At 40.3% G+C, this 22,605-nt stretch overlaps 1 protein-coding gene across 1 annotated transcript; it reads right to left on the reverse strand.

Moving 5' to 3' along the window:
• Window positions 1-209: 209 nt before the first annotated feature.
• Window positions 210-20,476, reverse strand: LOC103703562 (putative ABC transporter C family member 15). The gene is made up of 12 exons (XM_039119302.1): window positions 20,221-20,476; window positions 15,021-17,386; window positions 14,679-14,765; window positions 14,255-14,413; window positions 4,494-5,006; window positions 4,241-4,405; window positions 3,681-3,975; window positions 3,369-3,583; window positions 2,443-2,748; window positions 1,243-1,306; window positions 879-1,118; window positions 210-767 (listed from the first exon to the last, which is right to left on the reverse strand). The coding sequence occupies exons 1-12, from the start codon at window positions 20,321-20,323 to the stop codon at window positions 631-633; spliced, it is 4,650 nt and encodes a 1,549-aa protein (XP_038975230.1). The 5' UTR covers window positions 20,324-20,476; the 3' UTR covers window positions 210-630.
• Between the last annotated feature and the right edge of the window lie 2,129 nt (window positions 20,477-22,605).

Genomic DNA, 22,605 nt, shown 5'->3' on the forward strand with positions numbered 1-22,605 from the left:
TTTTTCTGAAAATATTTGTATAAATATTTCGGTGTTAGTTCTAAATTTTTTTTATAAAAAAAATATTCATATCCTGTGACCTCAATCAAGATTATTGAAAAAGGTTTGCACTTGTTGTTTCATAAAATATATTCATAGAATACTGGTTTTTCTTTTGGTTGGCTGAAATTTTGGTAAGAATGAACATTACAAATAGAGAAAAATGCTTGATGTATCAAAAATAATCTTATTTATTTTATAAGAGAATTACATCATTGTTACGTGGTCTTGCAGGACCATGCAACTTTAATGCCACGATTCTGGGAGCAATTAGTGCTAATAAATGCAGTTCCAATGGCAAGAAATGCTCCAAAATTAAATTTTGTCCAACAGTTTCTCCTTGGAGAAACAATATTTCCTGCTGCTTTTTCTATGATGTAGATTCCAGAGGTGCACCTGGCATTGCTTGCCAGGATAAGGGTTGCAAGTTAGAAACCCTTCTGAAGAGTTGTGTCTGCCTCTTGTTTTTGGAACTCATACAAACATGGCATTAAGTTTAGCAAATTACACCAGATGTTTTCGCTTCGGGAACTTGGATTACCTTCATGTGCCACCAATGGCTTTGAAAATAGAGTTTAAATGTTGATGGCCTTAAAAAATGTTACTTTCACTGTTTGCTATATGGTTCACACTCTGTGATCTCAAAGAGTACTCCTTTATAAGCTTAGAGAATGATGAATCCTCTCTTTCCAGTAATTTGGCAGGGGTGTCATATTCAAGAACTCTTCCTGCTCAATAAAAGAAGCGACTTAATTTAACAGCTCAATCATGCAAGAGATATCTGGAAATCTTACTTCATCTATCTTATGGAAGTATTATGGCATTGTAACAACTTTTACCTTCACTGAGGACCAGAATGAGATCACTGTCTATGACTGTATGAATTCTGTGAGCTATGGTGAGAACTGTGCAGTCGTTGAATTCTTGACGAATTGTTACTTGTATGATTCCATCAGTAGCAGAGTCAACAGAGGCTGTCGCCTCATCAAGAACAAGGATGCTGCTCCTCTTCAACAGAGCTCTTCCAAGACAAAATAGCTGTCTCTGACCGACACTCCAATTTTCTCCATTTTCAACAACTGTAAGAAGCTATACGTCAATTACCTATGACTAGTTCTTAAATCATTTTATCATTTAAGTTGTTGACTTGCAGATTAAAGCCATGTTTTTTTGTGTTTCTATAATCTTGTAAACACGCCTTACCTGTTGAATCCAGCTTCTTTTCATTCCGGTGGATCAGATCACCAAGTCGACACTTATCTAGTACCTGAATCATAAAAACAAGGTTGTTAGATCTTCCAATTGAAGAGCTGCTAAGAGAGCGAGTTAGCTTTTGGTTCTTTCAAAGAGCACTTTAATGAACATCTGGAATTTATCTTCGGTACATCCAAAAAAAAAAAGAGAAAAACTTCTTATGGGACAGCAAACAGCTTATACTAAGCAGCCTTAATCAATTTGAACTAGAACAAAGAAGTTAATATCATGATTTTAATCATGAAGCCTTGACCCAACTATTTGTAGTCTGTTATATGAAGTTTTTGCTGAGAAGTCCAATTTAGGACTACTTCTACTCCACTATTAATTCAAGCTTTTGCATATCCTTTCTCCTAATTTATGTACATGTTACCTAAAGGTCTTCCCTTCTTCTTGCTACGTTCTTTAACAAAAATTCACGTCCCCCTCCTTATAGAGCCTTCTCAAATCTCTGTTCTGTATACCCATACCATTTAAGTTGTTTCTTCATCCATTTGTCCTTAATTTGTGCAGCTCCTACATCCTCTAGCGTACTCAAATATCTCACTTTATCATTTCTAGCTTTACCACACATCCATCTCAGAATTCTCATTTATGTTATTTTGACCTTGTTTTCTCAGAGCATATTTATTACTTGATAAGTTAAGGCAAACAATATTGTGTTGCAGGCCTTAGTGTTTCTCCAGAAGACATTCTACGAGCCATTGCACAAAGCAAAGGCAACCCTAGCAATAACCAATATCAAATTCATTTCCATTTCATAGTATGATAAAATGCTTTTTATGACTGGTTATCAAACTAATATCGACTTTCCACCTATTACATTTGGGCTTCTAAGAGAATTGGCAATTAAAAAGTCGAAAAAAGACCTTAAAAAAATTAAGACTATTTTCCAATATTTTGCTTGGGTCTATTTTCCTATCAGCATTTTGCTTGTAATCAGAATAATTCAATGATCTTGTGCTTCTCTGATTTTGCATCTAGTTCTTGTTAAGTCTCATCACAAGCACCCATAACGCGCTAGATAAATGACTAAATCCTGATTCCTAGGCTTCCAGTCTGTATTTACTATTATGTAAGTAGTAATCTTCTTGTATTGTAAGGCATGATTCTATCATGGAAATAATTTAGCTTAGCTTATTGACTTGCCTCCCATATCCTGTTATCTGGGTATTCATTCAGTGGATCAAGATTTCCTCTCACTGTTCCCTCGAACATTGTTGGATCTTGTGGAATAATGCTAAGTCTGGATCGCAAATCATGAAGGCCTATCTTGCAGATGTCCACATCATCAATTTCAATGGTTCCTTCTCTTGGTTCAACAATGCGGAAAAGAGCCTGTATTAGAGTTGATTTTCCGCTACCAGTTCGTCCTACGACGCCAACTTTTTTCCTTCCTGGAATTGTACATGTTATGTTCTTCAAAACTGATGGCAGGTGTTCAACATACCTAACCTGTAGAAATGAAAGAAAAGGAAAAATATGATGTGGCAAGACAAAAAACTTTTGAGCCTTACAATAATGTAATCCAAACACAAGAATGCAGACTTTTTTATGTTTCAACTTAACGAACTTTACTGATATAGATGGAAAGCACTGAAAGGGACAGAGTTGCCCCAGTTACTCATAATGTCATCGGTTTATCTAGTAAACAGTGAGCAATCATTGATAAAAGCAATATGTGTGGGTACAATGGAGGTGCATCATATTGTACTAGAAAATGGTTGGGGAACTTGAATATGTTATAAAGGAACCATTTTGTTTTATATTGTTTAGTCCCATAATGCTCCATTTCTCTTTCGTATTCTCCTTTATTTCATAACCTATCCCAATTGTCGAGTGGCCATGCTAGGATAGTTGGTATAACTCATGGGAAGGCTTGATCTTGGGATGATAATCCGTTGTAAAAGTTTGATCATTCCTTCTGTGGATCTGTTGTCTAAAGTTGCACATCAGAGGTGATACCCCAGTGGGCTAAGGCTTGGTATTGCTGTCTGTACATATTTAGAAACATACAACACACAACAAACAAATGAACATTTGCATATATCTCTAGGGACAAATTCTGGGAATACCTCCAAGTTCCTAAAGTATATAGTTCCAATTTCCGGCCAACTGATCGGCGGTCGACACTCTTCAATCAGTAAAGGAGCTTCACTATGGATCCTTGAGTACTGCAGTATTCTTTCAACTGAGATCATTTTATTTTCCGCATTGCATATATTCCAGATGATAGTTGCTAGTTGTGAATTGAGATTTAATCCATAGGTCACTGCCAATCCTGCTATACCTGTAAGAATACAACAAATAGTAAGATGGTATGTGTTATTAAGAACGATAACAAAAAAATATTTTATGATCTTAGAAATTGATAATCAAGTTCTCACTTGGATTAATAAATCCTTCAGGAAGGCTCACGAGCAAAATCAACGAGAATGCAAACACAAAATTTGACAGTAAGTTCAGTCTGAAGGAAAGCCATTCCATTGCAGAAACATTATGGAACCATGGCCTCGAGTGGTTGTCAATAAGTCTAAGGTTTGCATTGCTGAACCGAATTTCATGTCCAAATGCTCTAATAGCAGCAGCTCCAGAAAGTGATTCTGCAAAATGATGGAGGATTGGAGCTCTTTGAATTCCCGATAAACGAGCCAACTCTCTTGCAGTTGGTATATAGTATTGCTGCAGCAACCATTGTCAAGAACTTAATCTCAAGACATCCTAATCTTTTTAAACAAATTAAACCACTCACATCTTTAGAATTGCTATAAATTCTATTTCTAAAACATGACTTCTTTTGGCATAAATATTGCAATTATGGATCTTGTACTTTCTTACTTGCAAAGTCAAAATCATTGGTTTGGTCCGAAAAATTAGCTTATCTTATTTTATGATTTGATCAAAGTAGACTAAATATGCACAGTTTAGTTTGAAAGAGAGATCTTACTTGATACCAGATACAAATTGCTGTCACAGGAATGAATATGGCAAAAACTGGCCATGCAACCTGCGACATAACTGCAATGGTCCCAAGAATTTGTATAATCGAGAATGCACACCAGCCTAATTTTCCTGCTATTTCCATGTCTAGCACACTTTGGTCGGTAGAGGCCTATTTCAAAGTCAGAAGTCTTATAATTAGTCTAGAGAAGGCTATATAAACAGATGATTATGCATGAAACATTCAACTAAGTACTAACCCTGTTTAAGATCCTCCCTGTTGGAGTGGAATCAAAGAAAGACATTGGGGCACGAAGGATGCAATTTAGCATGTTTTCGAAGAACTTTTGTGATGTCAAAAGGCCGGTGATTGCTACAAGCATTGCTCGGACCAACACACACAGTGCACTTCCGACTGAAAGAAGTATATATACCGAGAACAGAAGACTAATTCCCACCACTGGATCTGTAGCTGTTGTTGGAGGCGAAGCCCACGCCATCCAGTAGTTGCTCGCTACCTGCAATATTTGGAATAGTGATTGTGCTGTGACAATTATTGGGACTAATGCACCTCCTCGCACCGCAGTCAGGTACGACCAATAAAGCTCTTTGCCAATGCTTCCTCTTTCCCTTTCCTCATCTTGCATTAGCTTCCCTCTGTCAGCAATATCTTGACAGAGATCCTGTTCAGACTCTTGCCTGTCAATATTTTGGAACTGGGTATTTGCTGTATTTTCTTCATCAGACTCATTGCTGCTTGATGTTTTTGGTATTTTTGTAATAACCCCAAAATATTTTTTTTATATAAAAAAGGAATAGAATAGTCCTTTAAAATTGATATAAGGGGTAAAATTGGAAGGAATCAAAAAATAATGGCATAGTTGTAGATATGTTGAAGTGTTAGGGGCAAAATGGGAATTTAATAATATTAAACAAAGGTGAATAGTGCTTTGATTTGACTTAAATGGGGGTTGTCTGGCGGTGGGTTGGCTGAGAAGAGGGAATTGAGACAGAGAGGGAGAGGAGGTCTCAGGCGTGGAAACACAGAGAGAGGGAAAAAGAGAAGAAGAAGAAAAAGAAGAAGAAGAAGAAGAAAGAGGGAGGGGATTCGAGGTGCAAGGAAGCTCCGGTTGCGCTGCCAGCTGAAGGGAAAAGTGTAGATCTCCTTCCCTTCTACGCAAGGACTCAAGTTTCACAAGAAGAAAAAGGTAAATATCCGTCCCTATCTAGTCTTTTGATGATATTAGGCTATACAAAGGGTGGATATAGTCTAGAGGGGTCGGATAAGGATTGTAGAGGTGGTTAAAAGAGGAAGAATCGGATTTTAACAAATTTTTCCGGCACTACGGAAAAACTGTGTCGAAGTCCCAACTTCGGCGAATTATTTAGGGGGCCAATGGCCTCCGATGATGATGCATGTTATCTCTTTGGAATCCTTTGTGAGTGTAGAATGTTAGGTAAAAATTTCATCAAATTTGGAGTCCTGAAAGTGGATCAAAACCGGGATGAAGTAACCCACTGTCAGTTCGGGTTACTGTTCATCCGGGTGGAAAATAGGGGATTTCATGCTATAATAGAGTATTAAGCCTAGATCAAGCTAAAAGGGACCTTGTACTCATGCAAAGGAGTCCCTAATACACATAAATGGTGAGTTAATTAATTAAAAAGGAAAAGAAGAAAGAAAAGAAAAGATTTAAGGAACAGGGGAGTTGAATCAATTAAAGTTTCCTATGTTATAATTGGCACGTAGATTATAGCCCTTGATACAAAACTAAATGTATTGTAAATGCATGTCACAGTTGGGCAAGAAGCTAGGGAACAAGAGGAAGAAGTTTCCTACTGCCAGCTGTAGATTTTTGGAGGCATATCAGGGCTGTGCCAGATTGACAGGTGAGTGGGAGTCATGTACTTTGCACCATGAGCATCCTTAATTCATTTTCATGAATGTCGCCAAGTGTGAATTGATTTCACTTGAGCATATTGATTGATATTGTAGTAGATTCCTCTATAATCTTGATTCTCCATGCTTGATTATTCTGTACATGCATTCGAGGGAACATTGAGAGGAATTACGATGGATCTGAATTGGGAAATGACATCTTTTGTAAAGTGATTTCATTTCCTCTATTTCAAAGACTTGTGAGTGGGAGTCATGTACTTTGCACCATGAGCATCCTTAATTCATTTTCATGAATGTCGCCAAGTGTGAATTGATTTCACTTGAGCATATTGATTGATATTGTAGTAGATTCCTCTATAATCTTGATTCTCCATGCTTGATTATTCTGTACATGCATTCGAGGGAACATTGAGAGGAATTACGATGGATCTGAATTGGGAAATGACATCTTTTGTAAAGTGATTTCATTTCCTCTATTTCAAAGACTTGTGAGTGGGAGTCATGTACTTTGCACCATGAGCATCCTTAATTCATTTTCATGAATGTCGCCAAGTGTGAATTGATTCCACTTGAGCATATTGATTAATATTGTAGTAGATTCCTCTATAATCTTGATTCTCCATGCTTGATTATTCTGTACATGCATTTGAGGGAACATTGAGAGGAATTACGAGGGGTTGATGAGTAATCAAATTGATTCCGAATTGTGAAATGATTTCTTTTGTAAATTGATTTCATTTCCTCTATTTCAAAGATTTGTAGAGCCCATTTCAGTGGTATATTGAGTTGCATTGTACATCCTTGACCCCTCACTCCCAACCCTGATGTTAGTTTATGATTGGGTCGGAGTCGAGTGAGCGGTAGTCTTGATCATACTCCTTTTTAGTAGAGTATTGGGAGGGTGCATTATGGCATTTATGCATGGCTTGGCAGTATCTGCAGGACACCTATAGTCGATGGGGGTTGAACATCGGCCTTTGTGCACATAGTAGCCTTCTGGGTGGGCGGAGCCCAGTCCCTTCCTAGGGGGGGACACGGCCCTAGGCGTAGGATCGGCCGGTCCTACGACTTATATTCTGCTTGCCGCCGGGCATAGTAAGACCCCGCGAGGTGCAGTATGGCTTTCCGCGGATGTAGAATTCCCGCGAGGTGCCGTTTAGTATGTAGATGTGAGATGGATTTCTGTTCTGGATACTGGCCGGCATTTATATGATCAGTGTGGTGTCTTATCCTGCATATGCATGTGACAGTAGGGAGTTGTTGCTGGTTCGCCTGGGGCGTAAAACCCACCTCCCGATAGCTGTCTAGCATTTATGTTATCGGTATGGTGTCTTATCCTGCATATGCATGTGACAGTAGGGAGTTGTTGCTGGTTCGCCTGGGGCGTAAAACCCACCTCCCGACAGCTGTCTAGCATTTATGTTATCGGTATGGTGTCTTATCCTGCATATGCATGTGACAGTAGGGAGTTGTTGCTGGTTCGCCTGGGGCGTAAAACCCACCTCCCGATAGCTGTCTAGCATTTATGTTATCGGTATGGTGTCTTATCCTGCATATGCATGTGACAGTAGGGAGTTGTTGCTGGTTCGCCTGGGGCGTAAAACCCACCTTCCGACAGCTGTCTAGTGATGATTTACATATTGGTGTGGTGTCATATTCGATGTATTTATATGGCAGTAGGGAGTTGTTGCTGGTTCGCCTGGGGCGTAAAACCCACCTCCCGATAGCTGTCTTGTTGATGATTCAGCCTATTGACACCTGATTTATATGATTCAGTACTATGACATGTTGAGCATATTCATGAGTAGCATATATGTTGACTTGATTATTCCATATATGCTTCAGATGAGTTGATATTGATTGTGGTGATATTGATGACTTACTCCATATTCTCTATGTTGAGATCATGTTCATCTTATTATTGATCTTGAGATTTCACCTCGAGCCATGATTATATCTGGTCTCATGTGCATAGTACTCTCTACTCCACTCACTGAGTATTTATATACTCACTCCCCAGTTTGGTGTTTTTGATTGCAGGGCAGGTATTGTATAGAGAGGAGCAGGATTAGTGATTGCCTGTTAGCTGTGCCGCTCCATAGTATAGTATAATGTAGATAGAGGTTTATACCCTTTTGGTGTATTATAAACCTTCTGTTGTATATAGTGTATAGTTACAGTCATAGATCCTGTTGTGGATATGGGTTGACCATGGATAGATTGGGAAGCATGTATATATATATGTGTGTGCAGATCAGTTGTGTGCCTGTGATAATGTATTGCTATATATTGTCCAGGTTTATTATGTGACAGATTATGTGATTACTGCTCTGACAGGTAGTGTGTTATATGTATTGAGATAATCCTGACAGGTCACCATAGGAAAGGTGATCATTTTGTGCATGCATCATGCCAAAATTTTTCAGAATTTATGGATGATTGATAGGTAGTAGGGTTCTACGTGGTGGCTGGTGGCCTTATGCCTACCCGCACCCTAGGACCGTCGCGGCGGCCCGCCGGGAACGGGGCGGGGGTCGTGACAAAGCTTGGTATCAGAGCAAAGGTTAAGAAGAGTCCTGTCAGAGCAATAGGGTGAGTCAGGATTAAGTATAGGATTATACTATGGAGCATAGAATTTTTTTTTTTTATGCTATTTGCTGGGTCATTTACAATTTAGTAAAGCATTTTATGACTTAGTGTGTAGTGACTCAGTATGTAGATATATAAAAAAATACCTCCAAGGAGAGGATCTGCTCGTCCTGGACGGAGGATGGAGCCAGATATAGCATTGGATGCGGGTTCCGCACATGTCGAGCCCCAAAGAGAAAAATCTCCTCCTGCTGATAGATGGAGGATTAATGATCAAGGAGAGGTAGGAAGTAGAGATGCATTGATGGAACAGTTACTGGCGGAAAATCAGGCTCTGAGGGAGCAGATTGCTCGGGAAAAATCTCCTGCCCCGTCAGTAGTATCCATCCCACCTCCTGTACCTGTGCCAAGAAGTTTGGCCAGGCGGGCTCTAGATGATGAGGGGATTACTGTACAGGAATTTCTGAGGCTCAGAACCCCAGAGTTTAAGGGGGAAGAAGGTGAAGATCCTCAGAGATTCCTGGAGGAGACTGAAAAGATGATACGGAGACTGCCCTGTTCTGATGCAAGGGCAATAGAACTTGTAGGGCTCACAATGAAAGAAGATGCCTGGGGCTGGTACCAGAGGCACGTGGAGGACAGATTGTACAGTAGGAATCCTCCAACCTGGGAAGAGTTCAGGCAAGCAGTGATGGATGAGTTTTTGTCTCCGGCTGAGAGGCAGAATCGGGCTCTTCAGTTTGAGAGGCTGAAGCAGATGCCCGGAATGAGCGTATCTGAGTACGCTCGTGAGTTCACTAGATTGGGGAAGTATGCTCCTTACATCATCCCCACTGAAGCTGCCAGGATAGAAAGATTCAGGCGGGGTCTGATTTTCCCGCTTTATAATGCAGTACTGGCAGTAGAGGTCCCCACCTTATCTAGGCTGATTGATAAAGCAAAACAGTGGGAGACCAGAAACAAAGAGGAAAGAGCTGAAAGAGAACAGAGGAAAATGAGTATGGGGAAAGGGCAAAGCAGTAGAGATAGATCTGAGGGAGTAGATCTCTCGGAGGGCCCGATGGAGCAGTCTGTACGCTTAGCTCCACCTGTCCCACATAAGAGGAAGTGGAGGAGAAGAGGTCAGTCACAGGATGCTTCTCTACCATTAGCACCTCGTCCTCCGGTCACTATGGCCAGAACGGAATCCAAGTTCCAATCATGGCCAGTATGTGGCATATGTGGGAAGCAGCACCCTGGCAGATGCAGAATGGGCCAGGGAGTGTGCTACAGATGTGGACAGCCGGGTCATTTTGTCAGAGAATGCCCGCAGGGTGCCACCCAGCAGTTTGTGCCTTTGGCATCCTACCCTTCTGTGCAGATGGATAGGCCTAGTAGTAGGGAGCCTGTAGGCAGAGGCAGAGGTCAAGCACAAACATCACAGCAGAGTGCTGGACCATCTCAAATGTCAGCTCCAATAGGCAGAGGGCAAGGAAGGGTGTTCACGGTAAATCCACCGGAGGTACAGGCATCGAATGCAGCTGTGACAGGTATGCTCCTCATTGATAAGATTAAAGCTTGAGTGTTATTTGATTCTGGAGCTACCCATTCATTTGTGTCCCCTTATTTTGCTAAGAAGTTAGCTAAGGATAAGATATTAATGCATATTTCCTTAGCTATTAGTACATCTGTAGGGGATAGTATAAAAGCGAAGTATGTGTATCCTACCTGTGTGGTAGAGATAGAAGGTAAAACACTCCCAATTTATTTGATTCCCAATACCACACCGAGCAGAATATGAAGAGCAGATACATTCACCCCTTTGAGTAATCAGGTAATTTACTCTTTTAAATTCGAGGACGAATTTTATATAAGGGGGGGAGGATGTAATAACCCCAAAATATTTTTTTTATATAAAAAAGGAATAGAATAGTCCTTTAAAATTGATATAAGGGGTAAAATTGGAAGGAATCAAAAAATAATGGCATAGTTGTAGATATGTTGAAGTGTTAGGGGCAAAATGGGAATTTAATAATATTAAACAAAGGTGAATAGTGCTTTGATTTGACTTAAATGGGGGTTGTCTGGCGGTGGGTTGGCTGAGAAGAGGGAATTGAGACAGAGAGGGAGAGGAGGTCTCAGGCGTGGAAACACAGAGAGAGGGAAAAAGAGAAGAAGAAGAAAAAGAAGAAGAAGAAGAAGAAAGAGGGAGGGGATTCGAGGTGCAAGGAAGCTCCGGTTGCGCTGCCAGCTGAAGGGAAAAGTGTAGATCTCCTTCCCTTCTACGCAAGGACTCAAGTTTCACAAGAAGAAAAAGGTAAATATCCGTCCCTATCTAGTCTTTTGATGATATTAGGCTATACAAAGGGTGGATATAGTCTAGAGGGGTCGGATAAGGATTGTAGAGGTGGTTAAAAGAGGAAGAATCGGATTTTAACAAATTTTTCCGGCACTACGGAAAAACTGTGTCGAAGTCCCAACTTCGGCGAATTATTTAGGGGGCCAATGGCCTCCGATGATGATGCATGTTATCTCTTTGGAATCCTTTGTGAGTGTAGAATGTTAGGTAAAAATTTCATCAAATTTGGAGTCCTGAAAGTGGATCAAAACCGGGATGAAGTAACCCACTGTCAGTTCGGGTTACTGTTCATCCGGGTGGAAAATAGGGGATTTCATGCTATAATAGAGTATTAAGCCTAGATCAAGCTAAAAGGGACCTTGTACTCATGCAAAGGAGTCCCTAATACACATAAATGGTGAGTTAATTAATTAAAAAGGAAAAGAAGAAAGAAAAGAAAAGATTTAAGGAACAGGGGAGTTGAATCAATTAAAGTTTCCTATGTTATAATTGGCACGTAGATTATAGCCCTTGATACAAAACTAAATGTATTGTAAATGCATGTCACAGTTGGGCAAGAAGCTAGGGAACAAGAGGAAGAAGTTTCCTACTGCCAGCTGTAGATTTTTGGAGGCATATCAGGGCTGTGCCAGATTGACAGGTGAGTGGGAGTCATGTACTTTGCACCATGAGCATCCTTAATTCATTTTCATGAATGTCGCCAAGTGTGAATTGATTTCACTTGAGCATATTGATTGATATTGTAGTAGATTCCTCTATAATCTTGATTCTCCATGCTTGATTATTCTGTACATGCATTCGAGGGAACATTGAGAGGAATTACGATGGATCTGAATTGGGAAATGACATCTTTTGTAAAGTGATTTCATTTCCTCTATTTCAAAGACTTGTGAGTGGGAGTCATGTACTTTGCACCATGAGCATCCTTAATTCATTTTCATGAATGTCGCCAAGTGTGAATTGATTTCACTTGAGCATATTGATTGATATTGTAGTAGATTCCTCTATAATCTTGATTCTCCATGCTTGATTATTCTGTACATGCATTCGAGGGAACATTGAGAGGAATTACGATGGATCTGAATTGGGAAATGACATCTTTTGTAAAGTGATTTCATTTCCTCTATTTCAAAGACTTGTGAGTGGGAGTCATGTACTTTGCACCATGAGCATCCTTAATTCATTTTCATGAATGTCGCCAAGTGTGAATTGATTCCACTTGAGCATATTGATTAATATTGTAGTAGATTCCTCTATAATCTTGATTCTCCATGCTTGATTATTCTGTACATGCATTTGAGGGAACATTGAGAGGAATTACGAGGGGTTGATGAGTAATCAAATTGATTCCGAATTGTGAAATGATTTCTTTTGTAAATTGATTTCATTTCCTCTATTTCAAAGATTTGTAGAGCCCATTTCAGTGGTATATTGAGTTGCATTGTACATCCTTGACCCCTCACTCCCAACCCTGATGTTAGTTTATGATTGGGTCGGAGTCGAGTGAGCGGTAGTCTTGATCATACTCCTTTTTAGTAGAGTATTGGGAGGGTGCATTATGGCATTTATGCATGGCTTGGCAGTATCTGCAGGACACCTATAGTCGATGGGGGTTGAACATCGGCCTTTGTGCACATAGTAGCCTTCTGGGTGGGCGGAGCCCAGTCCCTTCCTAGGGGGGGACACGGCCCTAGGCGTAGGATCGGCCGGTCCTACGACTTATATTCTGCTTGCCGCCGGGCATAGTAAGACCCCGCGAGGTGCAGTATGGCTTTCCGCGGATGTAGAATTCCCGCGAGGTGCCGTTTAGTATGTAGATGTGAGATGGATTTCTGTTCTGGATACTGGCCGGCATTTATATGATCAGTGTGGTGTCTTATCCTGCATATGCATGTGACAGTAGGGAGTTGTTGCTGGTTCGCCTGGGGCGTAAAACCCACCTCCCGATAGCTGTCTAGCATTTATGTTATCGGTATGGTGTCTTATCCTGCATATGCATGTGACAGTAGGGAGTTGTTGCTGGTTCGCCTGGGGCGTAAAACCCACCTCCCGACAGCTGTCTAGCATTTATGTTATCGGTATGGTGTCTTATCCTGCATATGCATGTGACAGTAGGGAGTTGTTGCTGGTTCGCCTGGGGCGTAAAACCCACCTCCCGATAGCTGTCTAGCATTTATGTTATCGGTATGGTGTCTTATCCTGCATATGCATGTGACAGTAGGGAGTTGTTGCTGGTTCGCCTGGGGCGTAAAACCCACCTTCCGACAGCTGTCTAGTGATGATTTACATATTGGTGTGGTGTCATATTCGATGTATTTATATGGCAGTAGGGAGTTGTTGCTGGTTCGCCTGGGGCGTAAAACCCACCTCCCGATAGCTGTCTTGTTGATGATTCAGCCTATTGACACCTGATTTATATGATTCAGTACTATGACATGTTGAGCATATTCATGAGTAGCATATATGTTGACTTGATTATTCCATATATGCTTCAGATGAGTTGATATTGATTGTGGTGATATTGATGACTTACTCCATATTCTCTATGTTGAGATCATGTTCATCTTATTATTGATCTTGAGATTTCACCTCGAGCCATGATTATATCTGGTCTCATGTGCATAGTACTCTCTACTCCACTCACTGAGTATTTATATACTCACTCCCCAGTTTGGTGTTTTTGATTGCAGGGCAGGTATTGTATAGAGAGGAGCAGGATTAGTGATTGCCTGTTAGCTGTGCCGCTCCATAGTATAGTATAATGTAGATAGAGGTTTATACCCTTTTGGTGTATTATAAACCTTCTGTTGTATATAGTGTATAGTTACAGTCATAGATCCTGTTGTGGATATGGGTTGACCATGGATAGATTGGGAAGCATGTATATATATATGTGTGTGCAGATCAGTTGTGTGCCTGTGATAATGTATTGCTATATATTGTCCAGGTTTATTATGTGACAGATTATGTGATTACTGCTCTGACAGGTAGTGTGTTATATGTATTGAGATAATCCTGACAGGTCACCATAGGAAAGGTGATCATTTTGTGCATGCATCATGCCAAAATTTTTCAGAATTTATGGATGATTGATAGGTAGTAGGGTTCTACGTGGTGGCTGGTGGCCTTATGCCTACCCGCACCCTAGGACCGTCGCGGCGGCCCGCCGGGAACGGGGCGGGGGTCGTGACAATTTTTCTTTCATCTGTTAGCAACATTCTGCTTGAATTTTCAGCACTAAGTATTGATTCAAGAGCTTGGCTGTGAGCTCCGACTAACACCTGAAATCCTATATTTTGTTGCAGAAGCTCATGAAACCTTCCAGCTTGTGCAATCCTTCCCTGCTGCATCACCTGTTATGACACATCATACTAATTGTTATTATCAAGTGCTTTCCAGTGGTCAAGGTTACATGTTCTTTGTGGAATGTGATATCAAGGTAGCAGAGCATGACTATCATAAAATTTGTAGAGTGACAACACAACCTTCTATCCACGAATTAATTTGATAGATAATAGACAAATTATTTCCATTTAGAAGAAAATGGAACAACAAAAGCCATTTTATTATTGTAGAATCTGGATAATGGAACTGGAAGATTTTCTGCTTTCTGTTTACCAGGATAAGGTCTGCAGCTGGAAGAAACTCGACTTGGTGTGTAACATAAAGTATGGTCTTGTCTCTAAGAACCCCCATTAGGCAATCCTGCAAGAAAAAGAAAAAAAAATCATCTCGTGTGATGCTTGGAGAATATTATCAATCTCCAAGAACTTGAAAATTGAAGCTTTCTCAGCAAAAATATTCACTTGTGGGGAAATTTGAGATGAAGAGTATGACATTTAGATGTAACAAATACTACATGTATTTTTAAAAAAATTATTGTAATAGTTTTTTTACCATATTAGGAATACTTTTCATAAAGGGAGGGCAATCATGCATGCAGGTGGAGTAAAAGCAGACCTTAAAAAGTTGTGTGCCTGTATGAGCATCCACAGCACTGAAAGGGTCATCAAGAAGGTATATATCAGCATCCTGGTAGGCTGCTCTTGCGATCTGGATCCGTTGCTTTTGTCCTCCGCTCATATTAATTCCTCTCTCTCCAATCTCCGTCAGATCCCCACTGGCAAAGAGCTCAAAATCCTTCTTCAGTGCACAAGCCTGAATTGTCTTTTCATATTTCTCACTGTCAAATGGATTGCCAAAGAGAATGTTTTCTCTAATGTTCCCAGAAAGTATCCATGGGGACTGAGGAACATATGCTTTGGTGCCACTTATTCTTACTGTCCCTCCCAGTTTTGGTATTTCTCCTAATATGCATGAGAGTAAGCTGGACTTTCCTGAGCCAACAGTCCCACAAATGGCCACTTTCATGCCCCCACTCACCTTCAATTCTATGTCTTCAAGTGTTGGAAATTTGGATTCTGGGTCCCAACTGAATATCCCATGATCAATTTCAATGTCAAATTCTGCTTCATTTCTAGGTATCACCTCAACTGCATCAGATTTTATTTCATCTTCTTGGAGGTATGAGGCTACCCTGTCAGCTGAAACTTTTCCCTGTGCAATTACTGAAAGCAAATCTGGAAGATTGAATATGGGTTCTTGGAGCATCCTAAAAGTTGCCAATGCAGATAAAACTCTCCCTGCTGTTAGAGGTATTCCCATGAGTATACATGATCCAAATGTTATCACTGATATAAATGTGGGCGCTCCCCAGAATAAAAATGCTGTCATTGCTAGCAGTCTTAGAGACTTCCACAACCAGTTATACTCAATGTTTCGCAAAGCTTCTAATTTGCGAAGGTACTGGAGATCCCAAGCTTGAAGTTTCAAAATCTTCATGTTTCGGAGAATTTCTGAGGTCGCTTTCATTCGCTCATCTTTTGCTTCCATAATCTTGGACTGGAAACGTTTCTGTGTTCTAGTGATAGGAATGTTGCATGCCATTAGCATGACTGTTGCTGCTAATCCAGCAAAAGCTCCAGGACCCAGACTGTTGTGAAGAACATAGATTGCAAGAGAAACCTGTACGGGTAACATCCATATTATGTTTGCGTACCATATGAGATCTGTAATTCTTTGAATATCCACACTCATATAGTTGATAATTTCTCCACTGGTGTGGTTCTGCCGAGACTGGCTTGATAAGCGAAGGCCCTTTTTGTATATGTGAGATATTAATGCTGCTCTTAGGCGCATTCCAAGCTGTCGAGCTCCAAAAATCCACTGCCTCTGAGCCACAGTCTCCACAATTTTGGCACTTAGGAATGCAAGTGCAAGTATGTATCCACTTTTCAATCCATTCTCCCTCTTTCCACCTAGGAACATAACAAGGTCATCAATCAATGAAGGTCCTACATAAGACGCGCATGCAGTAACAACTGCAAAGCTAGCATTGATTGCTGCTTTTTTCCTGATAAATAGGAAGATTGCTCTGTAAACAAATGAAGTCTGCAAGCCATGCTTTTCTTTTACACTAGTCAAGCAGCTGTCGAATGAGTGTGAAAGGAACTTGGCAGAGTCTTTGATATCGACATCAGGTACTTCATGCTGATCTAGAGGCTTCTTGACTCCTATAGCAAAAAGGGGGTTAAGCCATGAGAAAGTGACAAGTTGTGGAAGGCTTGCATTTCCATATGGCGATTGCCTCTTGGTCTCCCCATGCTTTTCTGTTGGCGTGTGCAGTAGTGGTTCTCTGATGTTACTATTGTCAAAAGTGATCCCTGTTGCTCCTCTGACTGAAATGGCGAACAGATATGCGCAGAAAAGAAGATTTAATAGATCTATGCATTCTTCCAACCCTAGAAATGCATTGTGTAAAACAATGGAGTGTATATCAAAAGCTATGCAGATTGCTGACAGGAAGAAGCTGCATGTCCACCATGCCCTTATAATCCATGGGAGTTTTACTGATCTTGTTCGCCGAAAATTAAAAATGGTAACCAACAAAACCATCCATGATATCAACTGTGTTATTTCAGCTGAAACTGAGAATACGTACTTGCAATACCTCTCATTTCCTTGTAGCAGCAATGAAACAAATTCCACACAATGGCTGATTAATATTAGAGAGCAACACACTTTGCTGGCTTGGTATGAGATACCCAAGTTTATGTCATCAAGCGTATGTTTCGCAGCAGCGTGATTTTGTAACCCTTCCTCGTTGGTCCTGTATTTCCTTTGGTATGATTTGCAGATTTTATTAAGTAGAAGCTGGAGGGAGAAGCTGCTGATAAAGAAGAGATGAAGAAACATGACTAGACTCTTCCAGAAACAAGATGAGCTTATCTGTGACCATCCTTTCCAATGCTGAAGTAAATGAAAATCTGCAAGAACATTGCATTATACCATGTATAACTCAGAAATCAAGATCAACAGTAATTGCAGCTTAGAAATAGCAAGTAACTATTCTGATAGCATAGGATATGAAAATGCTTCACCAGTTTTTCAAATGCTTTTTGTTGGTGTCAGTTGCAGATAATGGTTCGAGTGGGAGGGAACCTCAACAGGATATTTTGATTGCAGTAAATTATGAAGGAAGACAGCATTATGCCAATCACAATATTTTTCTTGACTATCTTTTACTGATAGAATTATCTTTCTGTTTGTTTCCCTTGAATTTCAATAACTTATATACCCCTACAGATAACCAATCAATGATATATATTCTGTAGAAGTTGTTACCACCACCAGCATCTAAGAATTAGGTGTTTGTGTACCTTTAAAGTAGTATTCTTTCTTGATTACAAACAATTAAAAAGGTCTTGGCCTGCTTTACACCTACCATGGTCTTTTTGGAGTTTATCAAGGAATTCAAGATCCAACATCTTCACTGAGGAAATGCATGATGGTAAGTCTGTTCCCATTCTGATGGAAGATTAAGAGTTCAGTTCCGATGATTATTGGTTTATCTTGGATCCATTGTAGCCACCTGTAAATCTTTTGAGTCCTCTAATACAACCAAAAATTACCTCGACAGATCCATAGGGTCTATTTTAGCTAGTTCCTTGCATTAACTTCCATGAGTAAAATTCTTCATCTCTAGGTTTCTCCAAACATGCTAGTGGAAGCTTTCATCCAACAATTCAAGTACTGATGCTGGTGCGCATGCTAACCCATGGCTGAGAATTTGCATGCCATGCCATGCCAAATAGAAGAGTGGGGTAGGGGGGATTGGGGGGAGGCAGCTCGGCATTGATCCATATCAACATGTTCTGAACTGTGAATGCAGGGTATTGCAGAAGACATGCGTCTACGGTACTGGTCCAGCCTGACATGGCATGTCACAGTTGGCATAGACTTGCACGGATTGGCACTTCAATCCTTTCAGCATCTTAAGTCATGCAGAATCTAGTAAAGCTTCGTTGGTTATAGATCTTTTAAATGAAATAACAGGAGCATGATAGAGGTGCTGTATAGTGCAGTTTATCATGTTATTTATTCTTCATGTCAAATATTTTCTGAACCTTCTGAAATAAATTCTAATGTATTATAGTCCTCAACATTCGAACAATTTGAACTCTGTGGAAATGATTTTAGTGCAACATCAACAGTATAATTTTGATTGTTCTCTGGCATTATTTATGATAAGTAGCAAGCATTGACCATCTATCTCCTAACTGTCTGAAACCTTAAATCATACCTTTGAAATGTTATTTCCTCCATTATTTGAAAGGCTTATAAAATTCTTCTCACTACTCCAATCAAGTTTTTCCCCCTTTCTAGTCTCCTTTCTCAATCTTGCAGAAATGACTGCTTCAGTTATTCTGATAAAGTGGATCATCCATAAATAATTCTTTCATGCTAAACTGGCTTCACAAGATGCTTCCTGATCTAAGTGGTACATAGCCATACCTGAATAACTTTTTTAAAATTATATAAATAAAGAATGAAAATTATTCTAGTTTGAGACAGAGTATGGAGTATTGACTCTAGATTTCTTAATGCCACACTTCGACATGATATCATCATCAATTTTTATACCCCACAAAAACAACAAATAAAAGATCATATCAAGAAAATTCAAATAATACAGCACAACAAATAGATCACTTTAGAGCTGGAGAATTTTTTTCTCATTTACCTTGGAAGAACGTGTCCAAATAAAATGCTGGTTAGAACACATATATAGCAAAAATAAGATAGTTCAGCCACAAGGGACCTACTGGTAGATGTGATATTTATTTTTTGAAGTCCAGCGAACATTTCAACCTGGCAGTGCCAAGTTGTACTTTTCCAACAGTCATAAAATTAAGATGCAGAAACTCGGAGCTTCACAGGTATCTACATCACTTATTTTGTTAGTAATATATATTTTTCCCTGAACCAGTAAATTATGTCATCTATATTATTAGAACAGCGCTTCCACTTTTCTTCTTACTTCATAAGTAGGCTAATTAAGAACATTTTAATCCCAAGGCATTTAACGATCATGCCATTGAACTTACCATATCTATCCCCAGTTCAAACTCAAGCATTATAGAGATCAAAACATTCACATCTTTTCACATATATCACAATATTCATCAGTTCTGCAGTACTTCTAAAAAAAATAAAAGCAAAAAATGCCTCCTGCATGTAATTTTCCTAACACGCTTAACAAAAGTTTAAAGTTAAAGTTCCTACATAGCTACAACCATTGCAGCATGATGCTTCCTTTATCAACACTTTGGACCACTCTCTTGGAAAACCTGGAATGCAAACTTATACAGAACAATACACGATCAACAATGCGCTCTTGCAATTTATATGCAGTTTCCTCTTTAAATCTTCACAAGATAAACTTGAAAATCATTTATATATATTCATTATGGTGTATGCCACTATATCTCCATCCTTGTTTGAGAACATTTTCCAAATTTGCTTCTTACTGTCACATGAATCCCAATTTTTTCCTCCAACAAAGCACATATATAAGAATACCAACTAGGAAAGAACTATTTCCACTCTTAAACGCAATATTAAATGATAAAATATTTAGTGATATTATAAACATCATATTATAAACGATATGCATAAATTCATATTCCAGTCAGTTTTTTCCCCCTCCTTTCGTGCTCAAGTTATTTCTCTTTTATAATGCATTGATCCAGAAGAAAGATCATCTGATGGCCTAGAAACTCTATGCAAACTACAACAAATCATGCGAACAAGATCTTACTTGATATATTGAACACATCTCCATAAAGCATCCTCTTCGGTTTCCTCGAAGCACTCTCTAGGGTCTCTTCGACAAGCCTGAGAAATGAGCTCTTTATTGCCATCACTGCAATGGTGGTGCGGGTGCAACGACGGAAGATCAGATGCAGAAACCTATGAATCCTTTCATCCAAATGAGAAAACTCTCCCAGCTTATAGAACAAGGAGACAGAGAGAGATATCAGAGACCAGGCAAATATTAGTGCATGGGCGTTTCATGGCTTTGGCGTTTTGGGTTCAGAGCACCCAATATGGTATAATAGTTTTTAATGCGTGGATTTTGTCTGGTAGTGGTACTGACGTTTACGAAGAGAGACGAAGGGGGCCGACTCCAGACCGCCTCAGAGAGGATGCCAACGCCATCGCGTGATAGCTTCCTCCGTGTCGTGTCGTGTGGATCAGATTTAAACTAGCTATAGATGATTTGATCTAAACTCAAGGCAGAGATTCTTTTTTGTAATAGGTTTGGTCTAGGTAGTATGATTGTGGACTGAAGAATTTTGATAATGATGCTTTTTTTAATATTATTTTATAAAAAATTAAAAAATTTCTTGACCGTCAAATTTTATTATTTTCTTCTGGAAAATATTTTATTATTTCTTATTATTTTTTAAATTAGTCATCAGCTGGTCTATTTTTATTATTTTTCTTTGGAAAGAAAAATATTTTATTTTATTTTTTTTCGGTCTTCCCCTGCCTTCCACCAAACCTCTTCCACCATGCGATATACACGTATTTCTCCGCCGATTTCGCCGCGAAAATGCGGATTTTCTGGATATTTTTGGACTCATTTTGGTGGAAATCTGGGTTTCTTGAGGTAATTAATTCGGTGTTTCTTGGAGGAGGTGACGGAGGGTTTAGGGTTTGGGCGGGGATGGTGGCGAGGATGATAAGGTGGCGGCGGTGGCCGCTGCTAATGTCCAAGCGCTACGGATGGAGAGGGTGGTGGGGGTGGAGGAGGAGGCGACGGCAGGGAGGGTGACAGCGTAGGTGCGGTGGAAAGGGCCGAAGGTGGCGCTGAACTCACTACGGCGGACTGTAAAGAGGAACTGCACGAGGAAGGAGGAGGTGAGCGATGGGGTGGCGGAGGGGAGCTGAGCTCTTCTCGCTTTGTCCCAGATCGAGGCTCCTTCCCCATCTTCTCGCCATGAATCCTCGCCGGTGAGGTCGGCCCGGCTCCACTCATCGTGCACCCGGATGCACCGGCCTTGATCACCTGCAACTCTCCTTGTCTCCACGATCCCATCGAATGACATTGCCGTGCGAGGACGGCCGGACGACGTTGTCAGCGTGGTACTCGCTGACATTCTTCTCGGACTCAAGCCCGGCGAGGACGAGGTCTCCGAGGGAAAGCCGGCCGCCGAGCAGTCACGCATATTTCTGGCTATAACGGTGGGTAAATCAAAGCCATCAACAATAAATCGGACGGCCAAGAATACGAAGAGGTAAAACGACGTAAAAGATCTTTTGAGTACTGTAGCAAAAGCCATTGGCATAAAAAAAAAGAAGAAGATTTGAGTACGGAGGGGAAGGGATACAACCCATTTCAATCAAGGATAGGCAAAAACGATTCACCTTCCTTCACCCGAATCCATTGGATCCTCCACTGCACATATCTCAGAGCATTAAATGCGTGCAATTCAAAGCAACCGGTGGGTGATCCAATGATTGATCCATGCGAAGGATCAAATGGTTCATCGAGTCTAACTTTACGTGGACCTAGGAATAACTTGACCGACCGAGATCCGACATTTTACCTGTCTTTGGATTTTGTTATTGGAGTGGGTGATGGAGATAATATTGGATATTAGATCTGAATCTAACATCTGAAGGAAGATTCTCTGTTCTTCTTTTTCCTGTAGGTGGGTATCGCACGCAGGCTACGCAGCACTGGAAACTAGCGAGTCATGCAAACAAACACTAATATATTTGTTTAATTATTATTATTATTATTATTATTATTATTTCTTAATTTTGACTCTTAGGAGGAGCGGAGAAACACTGAAGCGAGGTGACGCCAGAAGCCATCTTCCCAGTACCTTCCTCCATGGGCATGGTCTCAAGAGTTTGGCCAAATAGGCGGTCGCTTTCTGAAGGGCCATAACAGCTGGATCTTTCAGACCATTGGGTGCCACCTTGGAGCTCACGAAAGGTTCAGTGGCGACCACAATATTTGTGGTCTCTATTAGCAGCCAAGCAAGAAGGCAAGGCGTATGTGTAGGTTTAAAAAAAAACTTGAGTGGATTGCAAGGAAAAGACTGCACAAGTGCAGTAACTTATTCATTTGTTACTTTGTGAAGTGCCCTTACTAGAGGTTGTTTTGTTGTATGGCTTTAAACTGAACGGA

The sequence above is a fragment of the Phoenix dactylifera genome, chromosome 2, assembly GCF_009389715.1.
Source record: "Phoenix dactylifera cultivar Barhee BC4 chromosome 2, palm_55x_up_171113_PBpolish2nd_filt_p, whole genome shotgun sequence".
Classification (NCBI taxonomy): Eukaryota; Viridiplantae; Streptophyta; class Magnoliopsida; order Arecales; family Arecaceae; genus Phoenix; species Phoenix dactylifera.